The 13,778-nt window shown below is 34.6% G+C and overlaps 2 protein-coding genes across 2 annotated transcripts; both read right to left on the bottom strand.

Annotated features, from left to right (window-relative positions):
• Positions 1-7,348: 7,348 nt before the first annotated feature.
• LOC132562280 (cartilage matrix protein-like) lies at positions 7,349-8,815 on the bottom strand. The gene is made up of 2 exons (XM_060227023.1): positions 8,749-8,815; positions 7,349-7,914 (listed from the first exon to the last, which is right to left on the bottom strand). Exons 1-2 carry the CDS (start codon positions 8,813-8,815, stop codon positions 7,349-7,351), a joined length of 633 nt encoding a protein of 210 aa, XP_060083006.1.
• Positions 8,816-10,642: 1,827 nt separating this feature from the next.
• Positions 10,643-12,833, bottom strand: LOC132562269 (collagen alpha-1(XXII) chain-like). The gene is made up of 2 exons (XM_060227012.1): positions 12,755-12,833; positions 10,643-11,208 (listed from the first exon to the last, which is right to left on the bottom strand). The coding sequence occupies exons 1-2, from the start codon at positions 12,831-12,833 to the stop codon at positions 10,643-10,645; spliced, it is 645 nt and encodes a 214-aa protein (XP_060082995.1).
• Positions 12,834-13,778: the final 945 nt, after the last annotated feature.

Here is a 13,778-nt window from a genome sequence, read left to right as displayed (position 1 = left end):
ATATCTGAGACGTTCGCGACATAACCATTCATGAAGTAGAGTGTGAATTGTTTTATATTTCAGACAAGTTTAAGGTGAAACTATCAAATGTTTTTTGGAGGAAGTTATAACATTTAAGAACAGTTGAAATGTATAACTAAGTGTTCGATAACTTACTGGTAAGGGGAAAATAGGTTTGTTCTTGCGCGACTTTGTCACCTGATGAACCGCATCGTGACTGATTCATACCCATGTTTTTAGGTATAAAAATATCACACGCTGAATATCACAAACCACGATGGTGTTTGAGTTTTGACAATGATGGTCTTCTCTGTATCATAATGTAGTGAGTTTCAATTAAACTCCGTCCAACAGTGTAGGAGTTGAGCTTACAAGGTTCTGCACATATGGATAATCAGATATGGTGATGGCTACATAGCCCTCGGAAATGTCATGGCGTCCGCTATTTTCCCAGATAGAATGTTTAACAATGTACTGGGGCTTATCAGCAAATAAAACATTAAGCAAAATGTACACGGAGATTTTGGATTAGTTTTTTTCAAAATGGTAAAAAAACCAGGGTCGGTGGTGAAAAAAAGTAGAAAAATAGGCAAGAAATCTACATGTAGTTGTTACTATTTAAATAATATCAAAATATCTAATTATCTATGAGAAATATACACTTGATATTTAAAGATATTGTCGACATAAGTTTCTAGTATTTCAGTTGATAGGTACAAAAAACATCGTAGGATATCAATTGCTTTCCTTGTGTTTACAATACATTGGATATAGACCTAATGGCTTACAAATATTACTTAGCACGAGCTGGGATAGAACTCTAAAACAATCAAACAAAGGACCATTTCAAAACTTACCAAGTTTGGGCACTAAAGCAGGTACTAGGTTACACAAGTAAATGAACGAGTCCACCTGCTGTACATAGTAAGAATCTGGATCACTCGATATCCCTCTAATTTCATCATTACTTGTTGACACAGCACTACCAATCCCGATGGTAAATATTTCGGTATTGTTCAATGCCTTTAACAATTCTGCTTGTCTCAGTGTATTGTGAGGATTATCTGACTGTCCATCCGTCAATAACACCACAGTCTTATTAGCGTCGGGTCTTCCGCCATGACTTGGAAGAAAGGAAGTCTCGCGCACAAATTCTAAAGCTTCAGCGGTTTCTGTACTTCCATGTGGACTGTTGTAGATCAAACGTTTCAAATTTGGAAGGAGTTCGGCACCTGAATTGAATTTTTTCAGTTTGAATTTCTCGTCAATTTCTGTATTGAATGTCACAACTGATATCTGGATATCATCTGGTCCAATTGTCAGCCATTTTGTGACGTTATAGATAAAATCAACAGCCTGCACCTCACTCTGGTTTGATATGCTTCCAGAAGAGTCAATCAGAAAGATGATATCTAGAAAGAAGGTGTAAGAAATTATATAAGTATCAGAATACCTATTGTAAAATATATATCACACTGTTTTCGAAAAGTTCTTTATGGCCACCGAAGGCTTCAGCCACATCGGAAACTCAGTTGCAAAATGACAACCTACTTTTTTTGTTGAAAAAAATAATCATTGGTTCATATATGGGACCCAGAAACCAACAAAAATGAGTATATGCAATGGTATTCCCTTGTTCAGCCCCAAACAAATTTCTGTCTCTCCCATCAAAGTATCATCGTTAAAGAGTTCAGCCGCCTATGACGTATGCTACTGTTGGTTGAGGACACAGGGTTTGGCACAAATTCCCGACTCACGGTCCATATACATTAACACCACATATATTATGGTTACAATACATATATATGGTGTGATAAATATTTGGGGCTTTTCTCATTGTTTTTGGAACAAACCTCCAATTTCGATTTGGATAAAGTAATATACGGAACACTGTTAATGTTAATTGCAGCCTGTTACAATGTTGTTAGTTTTTCGGAGAATAAGAAACATGTATTACAGTGAAGTTTAAATACTTAGTGTCGTAAGTGAATCAGAAGTGTTACATTAATTGAATAACGTAATGGCGTACAAATTGAGGGGGTTATCTATAAAAGATAACTAATCAAGCGTTTATTTTCCCCGACAAAATGTGAGCGATTCGACACAGCAACGTCTAAATTGATGAATCGAGGTCAAGCTTAAAAACAAGAAGATTCATATCGAAAGTTAAAATAAGCATAAGTAGATTTATTGAGCTAAAAGAATGAACATTATTGAGTCTGCGAACAAATATTATTTTACAGTAAGTAACGATACCTTTCTCGCCCTTCTGATTATTCATCACTTCCTGATTCGCCAAGCTTCCAATGCTGGTCGTAGTCATTTTCTGCAGCATTGTTGTTGCGCGTGTTGTTCGCATTCGTGAGAGTGTGACTTCTTGTGAAGTGGACGACAAATAGACACCGTGGTCTCTGGAAGTGTGCCAATCGGTGGTAGGAGGAGGCGTAGGACAGTTTAGTATTGAAGTAGCTCGAGACATTGGATCTGTCGACAACAAGGATGTTAGGGTGACGTAGTGATTTTCTCGAAAAAGAAAGTCCGATAAAGTAAGCCAAAGATTCGGTGTTATAGTCCGAGAAACAAATTATAGATATTACATTGAATTATATTTTAAGTAACAATAAAATGATATTTTAAAATGTGCACATTTAGATCACATTTAGCCATTGATTATAAATAACAGACAAATAAATTTGTTTTCTGATTTCGGATATCAACTATCCGGTATGTATTTATACCTATAGATTGAAGGAGTTTTGTTTGCCAAATTACTATAATTGTTATTTTGTGTTGGGAAAGGGTAATGTAATATTGCAATACCTTGTGCACAGTCCTGTTAATGATTATTATGAGATCAAGATATGTTTGAAACGAACATTATAATATTATCAAGAAATCATTCCCATTAAACGTTAAAGGACACTCCATTTTCTCCGTCAATTATAAGATAATATGTAAATACAAAAAAAAAAAAAAAATTTTTTAACAAGTAACTCGTAATATAACACCAAAAGTTACAATAATCATTTTCTTCTTCCCAAATATCATCTATAGGTTTCTATTTTTTCAAAACCTACGCAACTAAATTCAGCAATGAACTCCTGTTTTTTAAGATGTATCTCATATGAGACAGTAATCTAATATTGGGTATTATTACAAATAAGATATCCGTGCTGTGTGATCTAGATTATCAGGCGGAACAGGTAGTGAAGGAAGTAAATTGCATGGTTACATGATAGGGATATATCTGAGACGTTCGCGACATAACCATTCATGAAGTAGAGTGTGAATTGTTTTATATTTCAGACAAGTTTAAGGTGAAACTATCAAATGTTTTTTGGAGGAAGTTATAACATTTAAGAACAGTTGAAATGTATAACTAAGTGTTCGATAACTTACTGGTAAGGGGAAAATAGGTTTGTTCTTGCGCGACTTTGTCACCTGATGAACCGCATAGTGACTGATTCATACCCATGTTTTTAGGTATAAAAATATCACACGCTGAATATCACAAACCACGATGGTGTTTGAGTTTTGACAATGATGGTCTTCTCTGTATCATAATGTAGTGAGTTTCAATTAAACTCCGTCCAACAGTGTAGGAGTTGAGCTTACAAGGTTCTGCACATATGGATAATCAGATATGGTGATGGCTACATAGCCCTCGGAAATGTCATGGCGTCCGCTATTTTCCCAGATAGAATGTTTAACAATGTACTGGGGCTTATCAGCAAATAAAACATTAAGCAAAATGTACACGGAGATTTTGGATTAGTTTTTTTCAAAATGGTAAAAAAACCAGGGTCGGTGGTGAAAAAAAGTAGAAAAATAGGCAAGAAATCTACATGTAGTTGTTACTATTTAAATAATATCAAAATATCTAATTATCTATGAGAAATATACACTTGATATTTAAAGATATTGTCGACATAAGTTTCTAGTATTTCAGTTGATAGGTACAAAAAACATCGTAGGATATCAATTGCTTTCCTTGTGTTTACAATACATTGGATATAGACCTAATGGCTTACAAATATTACTTAGCACGAGCTGGGATAGAACTCTAAAACAATCAAACAAAGGACCATTTCAATACTTACCAAGTTTGGGCACTAAAGCAGGTACTAGGTTACACAAGTAAATGAACGAGTCCACCTGCTGTACATAGTAAGAATCTGGATCACTCGATATCCCTCTAATTTCATCATTACTTGTTGACACAGCACTACCAATCCCGATGGTAAATATTTCGGTATTGTTCAATGCCTTTAACAATTCTGCTTGTCTCAGTGTATTGTGAGGATTATCTGACTGTCCATCCGTCAATAACACCACAGTCTTATTAGCGTCGGGTCTCCCACCATGGCTTGGAAGAAAGGAAGTCTCGCGCACAAATTCTAAAGCTTCAGCGGTTTCTGTACTTCCATGTGGACTGTTGTAGATCAAACGTTTCAAATTTGGAAGGAGTTCGGCACTGGAATTGAATTTTTTCAGTTTGAATTTCTCGTCAATTTCTGTATTGAATGTCACAACTGATATCTGGATATCATCTGGTCCAATTGTCAGCCATTTTGTGACGTTATAGATAAAATCAACAGCCTGCACCTCACTCTGGTTTGATATGCTTCCAGAAGAGTCAATCAGAAAGATGATATCTAGAAAGAAGGTGTAAGAAATTATATAAGTATCAGAATACCTATTGTAAAATATATATCACACTGTTTTCGAAAAGTTCTTTATGGCCACCGAAGGCTTCAGCCACATCGGAAACTCAGTTGCAAAATGACAACCTATTTTTTTTGTTGAAAAAAATAATCATTGGTTCATATATGGGACCCAGAAACCAACAAAAATGAGTATATGCAATGGTATTCCCTTGTTCAGCCCCAAACAAATTTCTGTCTCTCCCATCAAAGTATCATCGTTAAAGAGTTCAGCCGCCTATGACGTATGCTACTGTTGGTTGAGGACACAGGGTTTGGCACAAATTCCCGACTCACGGTCCATATACATTAACACCACATATATTATGGTTACAATACATATATATGGTGTGATAAATATTTGGGGCTTTTCTCATTGTTTTTGGAACAAACCTCCAATTTCGATTTGGATAAAGTAATATACGGAACACTGTTAATGTTAATTGCAGCCTGTTACAATGTTGTTAGTTTTTCGGAGAATAAGAAACATGTATTACAGTGAAGTTTAAATACTTAGTGTCGTAAGTGAATCAGAAGTGTTACATTAATTGAATAACGTAATGGCGTACAAATTGAGGGGGTTATCTATAAAAGATAACTAATCAAGCGTTTATTTTCCCCGACAAAATGTGAGCGATTCGACACAGCAACGTCTAAATTGATGAATCGAGGTCAAGCTTAAAAACAAGAAGATTCATATCGAAAGTTAAAATAAGCATAAGTAGATTTATTGAGCTAAAAGAATGAACATTATTGAGTCTGCGAACAAATATTATTTTACAGTAAGTAACGATACCTTTCTCGCCCTTCTGATTATTCATCACTTCCTGATTCGCCAAGCTTCCAATGCTGGTCGTAGTCATTTTCTGCAGCATTGTTGTTGCGCGTGTTGTTCGCATTCGTGAGAGTGTGACTTCTTGTGAAGTGGACGACAAATAGACACCGTGGTCTCTGGAAGTGTGCCAATCGGTGGTAGGAGGAGGCGTAGGACAGTTTAGTATTGAAGTAGCTCGAGACATTGGATCTGTCGACAACAAGGATGTTAGGGTGACGTAGTGATTTTCTCGAAAAAGAAAGTCCGATAAAGTAAGCCAAAGATTCGGTGTTATAGTCCGAGAAACAAATTATAGATATTACATTGAATTATATTTTAAGTAACAATAAAATGATATTTTAAAATGTGCACATTTAGATCACATTTAGCCATTGATTATAAATAACAGACAAATAAATTTGTTTTCTGATTTCGGATATCAACTATCCGGTATGTATTTATACCTATAGATTGAAGGAGTTTTGTTTGCCAAATTACTATAATTGTTATTTTGTGTTGGGAAAGGGTAATGTAATATTGCAATACCTTGTGCACAGTCCTGTTAATGATTATTATGAGATCAAGATATGTTTGAAACGAACATTATAATATTATCAAGAAATCATTCCCATTAAACGTTAAAGGACACTCCATTTTCTCCGTCAATTATAAGATAATATGTAAATACAAAAAAAAAAAAAAAGAAAAAAAAATTTTTAACAAGTAACTCGTAATATAACAACAAAAGTTACAATAATCATTTTCTTCTTCCCAAATATCATCTATAGGTTTCTATTTTTTCAAAACCTACGCAACTAAATTCAGCAATGAACTCCTGTTTTTTAAGATGTATCTCATATGAGACAGTAATCTAATATTGGGTATTATTACAAATAAGATATCCGTGCTGTGTGATCTAGATTATCAGGCGGAACAGGTAGTGAAGGAAGTAAATTGCATGGTTACATGATAGGGATATATCTGAGACGTTCGCGACATAACCATTCATGAAGTAGAGTGTGAATTGTTTTATATTTCAGACAAGTTTAAGGTGAAACTATCAAATGTTTTTTGGAGGAAGTTATAACATTTAAGAACAGTTGAAATGTATAACTAAGTGTTCGATAACTTACTGGTAAGGGGAAAATAGGTTTGTTCTTGCGCGACTTTGTCACCTGATGAACCGCATAGTGACTGATTCATACCCATGTTTTTAGGTATAAAAATATCACACGCTGAATATCACAAACCACGATGGTGTTTGAGTTTTGACAATGATGGTCTTCTCTGTATCATAATGTAGTGAGTTTCAATTAAACTCCGTCCAACAGTGTAGGAGTTGAGCTTACAAGGTTCTGCACATATGGATAATCAGATATGGTGATGGCTACATAGCCCTCGGAAATGTCATGGCGTCCGCTATTTTCCCAGATAGAGAGAATGTTTAACAATGTACTGGGGCTTATCAGCAAATAAAACATTAAGCAAAATGTACACGGAGATTTTGGATTAGTTTTTTTTCAAAATGGTAAAAAAACCAGGGTCGGTGGTGAAAAAAAAAAGTAGAAAAATAGGCAAGAAATCTACATGTAGTTGTTACTATTTAAATAATATCAAAATATCTAATTATCTATGAGAAATATACACTTGATATTTAAAGATATTGTCGACATAACTTTCTAGTATTTCAGCTGATAGGTACAAAAAACATCGTAGGATATCAATTGCTTTCCTTGTGTTTACAATACATTGGATATAGACCTAATGGCTTACAAATATCACTTAGCACGAGCTGGGATAGAACTCTAAAACAATCAAACAAAAGACCATTTCAAAACTTACCAAGTTTGGGCACTAAAGCAGGTACTAGGTTACACAAGTAAATGAACGAGTCCACCTGCTGTACATAGTAAGAATCTGGATCACTCGATATCCCTCTAATTTCATCATTACTTGTTGACACAGCACTACCAATCCCGATGGTAAATATTTCGGTATTGTTCAATGCCTTTAACAATTCTGCTTGTCTCAGTGTATTGTGAGGATTATCTGACTGTCCATCCGTCAATAACACCACAGTCTTATTAGCGTCGGGTCTCCCACCATGGCTTGGAAGAAAGGACGTCTTGCGCACAAATTCTAAAGCTTCAGCGGTTTCTGTACTTCCATGTGGACTGTTGTAGATCAAACGTTTCAAATTTGGAAGGAGTTCGGCACTGGAATTGAATTTTTTCAGTTTGAATTTCTCGTCAATTTCTGTATTGAATGTCACAACTGATATCTGGATATCATCTGGTCCAATTGTCAGCCATTTTGTGACGTTATAGATAAAATCAACAGCCTGCACCTCACTCTGGTTTGATATGCTTCCAGAAGTGTCAACCAGAAAGACGATATCTAGAAAGAAGGTGTAAGAAATTATATAAGTATCAGAATCGTTATGATAAAATATTTATGAAAAATGTTTTCGTAATGTTGAAGATGGCTTTCGTAGGCTTCACCACATCGGAAACTCATTTGCAAAATGATAACCCATTAAGCTTTTCCAGTTTCTGAAAAGGAATTATTTATTCATATATGGGATCCAGAAAAAACAAAAAAGAGTATATGCAATGGTATTCCCTCGTTCGGCCCCAAACAAATTTCTGTCTCTACCATCAAAGTATCATCGTTAAAGAGTTCAGCCGCTTATGACGTATGCTACTGTTGGTTGATGACACAGGGATTTGGCACAAATTCCCGATTCACGGTCCATATACATTAACACCATATATATTATGGTGACAATACATATATATGGTGTGATAAATATTTGGGGCTTTTCTCATTGTTTTTGGAACAAACCTCCAATTTCGATTTGGATAAAGTAATATACGGAACACTGTTAATGTTAATTGCAGCCTGTTACAATGTTGTTAGTTTTTCGGAGAATAAGAAACATGTATTACAGTGAAGCTTAAATACTTAGTGTCGTAAGTGGATAAGAAGTGTTTCATTAATTGAATAACGTAATGGCGTACAAATTGAGGAGGTTGTCTATAAAAGAAAACTAATCAATAAAAAGTGAATGATCCGACACAGCAACGTCTAAATTGTTGAAACGAGGTCAAGTTTAAAAACAAGAAAGAATGATAAGGAAAGTTAAAATAAGCATAAGTAGATTTATTGAGCTAAAAGAATGAAAATTATTGAGTCCGCGAACAAATATTATTTTACAGTAAGTAACGATACCTTTCTCGCCCTTCTGATTATTCATCACTTCCTGATTCGCCAAGCTTCCAATGCTGGTCGTAGTCATTTTCTGCAGCATTGTTGTTGCGCGTGTTGTTCGCGTCCGTGAGAGTGTGACTTCTTGTGAAGTGGACGACAAATAGACACCGTGGTCTCTGGAAGTGTGCCAATCGGTGGTAGGAGGAGGCGTAGGACAGTTTAGTATTGAAGTAGCTCGAGACATTGGATCTGTCGACAACAAGGATGTTAGGGTGACGTAGTGATTTTCTCGAAAAAGAAAGTCCGATAAAGTAAGCCAAAGATTCGGTGTTATAGTTTGAGAAACAAATTATAGATATTACATTGAATTATATTTTAAGTAACAATAAAATGATATTTTAAAATGTGCACATTTAGATCAAATTTAGCCATTGATTATAAATAACAGACAAATAAATTTGTTTTCTGATTTCGGATATCAACTATCCGGTATGTATTTATACCTATAGATTGAAGGAGTTTTGTTTGCCAAATTGCTATAATTGTTATTTTGTGTTGGGAAAGGGTAATGTAATATTGCAATACCTTGTGCACAGTCCTGTTAATGATTATTATGAGATCAAGATATGTTTGAAACGAACATTATAATATTATCAAGAAATCATTCCCATTAAACGTTAAAGGACATTCCATTTTCTCAGTCAATTATAAGATAATATGTAAATACAAAAAAAAAAAAAAAAAAAAAAAAAATTTAACAAGTAACTCGTAATATAACAACAAAAGTTACAATAATCATTTTCTTCTTCATGTAGACTGATGACCTTACCTGAAATACTTCCCACACGTCATCTGTAGGTTTCTTTTTTTTTTCAAAAACCTACGCAACTAAATTCAGCAATGAACTCCTGTTTTGTATGATGTATGTCAGATGAGACAGTGATCTTTTATTGGGTATTATTACAAGTTTCGTAATCTGTGTAATTGCATTTCAGTCTTTATCACATCCATATCCTGAATAAGATATCCGTGCTGTGTTATCTAGATTATCAGGCGGAACAGGTAGTGAAGGAAGTAAATTACATGGTTACATGATAGGGATATATCTGAGACGTTCGCGACATAACCATTCTTGAAGTAGAGTGTGAATTGTTTTATATTTCAGACAAGTTTAAGGTGAAACTATCAAATATTTTTGGAAGGAAGTAATAACATTTAAGAACAGTTGAAATGTGTAACTAAGTGTTCGATAACTTACTGGTAAGGGGGAAAATAGGTTTGTTTTTGCGCGACTTTGTCACCTGATGTATCGCATATCCATGTTTTAGGTATAAAAATATCACACGCTGAATATCACAAACCACGATGGTGTTTGAGTTTTGACAATGATTGTCTTTCCTTTATCACAATGTAGTGAGTTTCAATTAAACTCCGTCCAACAGTGTAGGAGCTGAGCTTACAAGGTTCTGCACATATGGATAATCAGTGATAGGGTGATAGCTACATATCATCTCAGATAGAGAGAATGTTTAACAATGTACTGGGGCTTATCAGCAAATAAAACATAAACAAAATCTACACGGAGATTTTGGATTAGTTTTTTACCCCAAAATGTAAAAAAAAATCAGGGTCGGTGGTGAAAAAAGTCGAAAAATAGGCAAAAAAAATACATGTAGTTGTTACTATTTTAATAATATCAAAATATCTAATTATCTATGAGAAAAATACACTTGATATTTAAAGATATTGTCGACATAAGTTTCTAGTATTTCAGTCGATAGGTACAAAAAATATCGTAGGATATCAATTAGTTTCCTTGTGTTTACAGTACATTTGATATAGAACCATTGGCTTAAAAACGTCATTTAGTACGAGCTGAGATATAACTCTAAAAACAATCAAACAAAAAACCATTTCAAAACTTACCAAGTTTGGGCACTAAAGCAGGTACTAGGTTACACAAGTAAATGAACGAGTCCACCTGCTGTACATAGTAAGAATCTGGATCACTTGATATCCCTCCAATTTCATCATTACTTGTTGACACCGCACTACCAATCCCGATGGTAAATATTTCGGTATTGTTCAATGCCTTTAACAATTCTGCTTGTCTCAGTGTATTGTAAGAATTATCTGACTGTCCATCCGTCAATAACACCACAGTCTTATTAGCGTCGGGTCTTCCGCCATGGCTTGGAAGAAAGGAAGTCTCGCGCACAAATTCTAAAGCTTCAGCGGTTTCTGTACCTCCATGTGGACTGTTGTAGATCAAACGCTTCAAATTTGGAAGGAGTTCGGCACTGGAATTGAATTTTTTCAGTTTGAATTTCTCGTCGATCTCTGTATTGAATGTCACAACTGATATCTGGATATCATCTGGTCCAATTGTCAGCCATTTTGTGACGTTATAGATAAAATCGACAGCTTGCTTCTCATCCCGGCTAAAAATGCTTCCAGAAGAGTCAACCAGAAAAACGATATCTACAAACAAAGAGTAAGAAATTTTATAAGTATCAGAATGGTTATGGTAGAATATATATCACACTGTTTTCGTAATATCGAAGATGGCTTCCGAAGGCTACAGCCACATCGGAAACTCATTTGCGAAATAACATTTCTCAATTTCTGAAAATGAAACATTGGTTCCTCTATGGGACGCAGAAACTAACAAAAATGATTACATGCATTGGAACTCACTGAAACAGTCCCGTCAAAGAAATTCCGATCTCTACCATCAACTGACAATGAACTGTCGCTGACGATTTCAGCTTTTTGGGACGTAGATACTGTAAGAAAAGCGGGCATAGGGGTTAATTGGGATTCTATTGAAATATATAGAGAAAACATGGTCAGTGACTTGAAATATAAGCTGTATTTTGGCAAGGGTGAAGAAACACAAAGCCGAGCCACGCTGATCTTTCTGTCCCGAGCCAAAATATGGCTTATATTTTAAGACACTGGCCATGTATTCTATTTATCCTGCAACATTAATTGAAAATCAGACTATTGAAACTTGGACAGTTTTGTTGTTCAATCTGTGTTTACCTTACATTGACGTTAGGCTGAATTTTGTCTGACGACGGACACCAAAATAATCATTCCGCGCAAAAACCAAAGTTCAAAACTTCGTCGGATAGAACACTGATTTTCTGAATACATCTGTTTTCCGTCACTGCCGAATACAGCAAAAATATATGTGAAAGGCAGTGCCAGTTGTAGGATAAAGTACAATATATGGTCTATGGCTGCAATTTACACATGATTTTATACACTTTGTGATATGTCCTCGTATGTTTGCGACAATCTAACAAGGATATACCACCTGATTGTGTCCGGCAAGGTTGCCTTCTCTGTCGCCATTTTTCCGTGAAGTATACCGTTGCGGTTCACGTGATTTCCCAACTTGTATCACCGCAACTTTGAAAACATGCATAACTGTTTCTACGTCCGCGCTACGGTCTAGGGCGTTTTAACCCTTATCCATCATTTCGTCATGTTTAGTTTTCACTTATTTACTGTCTAACGGATACAAATATAAAACTGTAATTTACCATCTTCTTGTAAAATAATAATATGAAGGTCAAACTCTAATCAGGTTATGGTCAATTATTTTTCCAGAGTTATTGTCGTTAAAATTGATTAACTTTAATTATTTTTTTTTAAAATCATGACTGCCCATTAAATTTCAAGTTTGGGTTAAGAAGGAGACATGCATAAATATTCTCAATGTACTCGAAATGTTTGGGTTTTATATGAATTCATGAAATTATATTGCATATAAGTTCTAATATCAACACTTGCAGGAAATCTTGATCATATGATAAATAGAATATTGCATTCGTTACTATTCATACGATTATAAAATTCCTCTGGCCATATGCTCTAATCATTTGCCATGTGAAGAAGAAGAAGAAGAAGAAGAAGAAGAAGAAGAAGAAGAAGAAGAAAAGAAGAAATAGTATATCTATATAATAATTAGCGTTGAAAACTTAAAAAATAAAATAGAAGATTTTCGGATATTACATACCTTTTTTGATTGCCTTAGTTCTCCCAGTAGAGAAACACAGTATTAAGGTGAATAAAATCTTTGCTACTCCGTCGTGCATTTTGAACCACTAAATCATTTCCTCCGAACTAAAGAAAAACGAAGCAAGTAATCTGGTTTTATATCCTAAAAGATAAAAAAAAGTTTCAAATGTTTCAGTTTAAGCTCTTAAGTTTCACGTCTGGTAAAAGGTATGACTCAAGTAAATATACGAAGTAGATAAACTATTGATTTTCGTTTCGATTCGATTTCTAGATATCGTTAACGACACTTAACCCGACAAATAAATGAGCAATCTCCTTCACCTTTGATTTGATACGTATTAAAAATTCTCATACATCATGACCTTTAAAGTGTTGGATAATGTTCAACTCTGATATTGATTTCCATTTCAAAACAAACGGTAAAATCCCTTCCAGATATCAAGTATTTAAGTGTTTTGTGGTGTTTCAGGTTCTGAGCATTTCTTGTTGTACTACGTGACTTTGGTAGATCACGTGATATGTAATTAAATACTCTTGAATACACTTCTATATAAAGACCAATCTCTTATCTGGTTTTATTTGATTTCGATAAAACGTTATCTCAAGTTTACAGAAAAAAACTTCCTGGTTGAAATTCACTCTGTTATCAGTGTGATAGAATATCGGTAATTACTAATTTCCTAACGTGTCAAAGGGGGTATGTATGGTAGCGAATATGGGTCGTTTTAATCTTTTCATTGCTTCGTACAAATTTTCATTGGTTCTATTGTGAAATCTGAAATTTTTGTTGTCTTCTCGCTGTGCATTATTTCACAATGACGTTAATTCGTTTGACGTGTTTTTTACAATGTCGTTATTTTTCTTTTTTTTTTCGTGCTTTTTTTCATTTTTTTTTTGTCCTTTTACTAATTTTTTATCTGGACTGTCGTTTTCTCTGTGTGATAATTAATACAGAACTCCGTTATAATTTGAATAATTCAGCCGAACTAATGCCTACTATTTCCGGTTATGTGCTTTAGTTC

The sequence above is a fragment of the Ylistrum balloti genome, unplaced genomic scaffold (assembly GCF_031769215.1).
Source record: "Ylistrum balloti isolate Yb309-2 unplaced genomic scaffold, AGI_CSIRO_Ybal_v1 Utg369672, whole genome shotgun sequence".
In the NCBI taxonomy this organism is placed as follows: Eukaryota; Metazoa; Mollusca; class Bivalvia; order Pectinida; family Pectinidae; genus Ylistrum; species Ylistrum balloti.
Note: the sequence above shows the minus strand (reverse complement) of the source record. Positions and strands in the feature narration are given on the sequence as shown.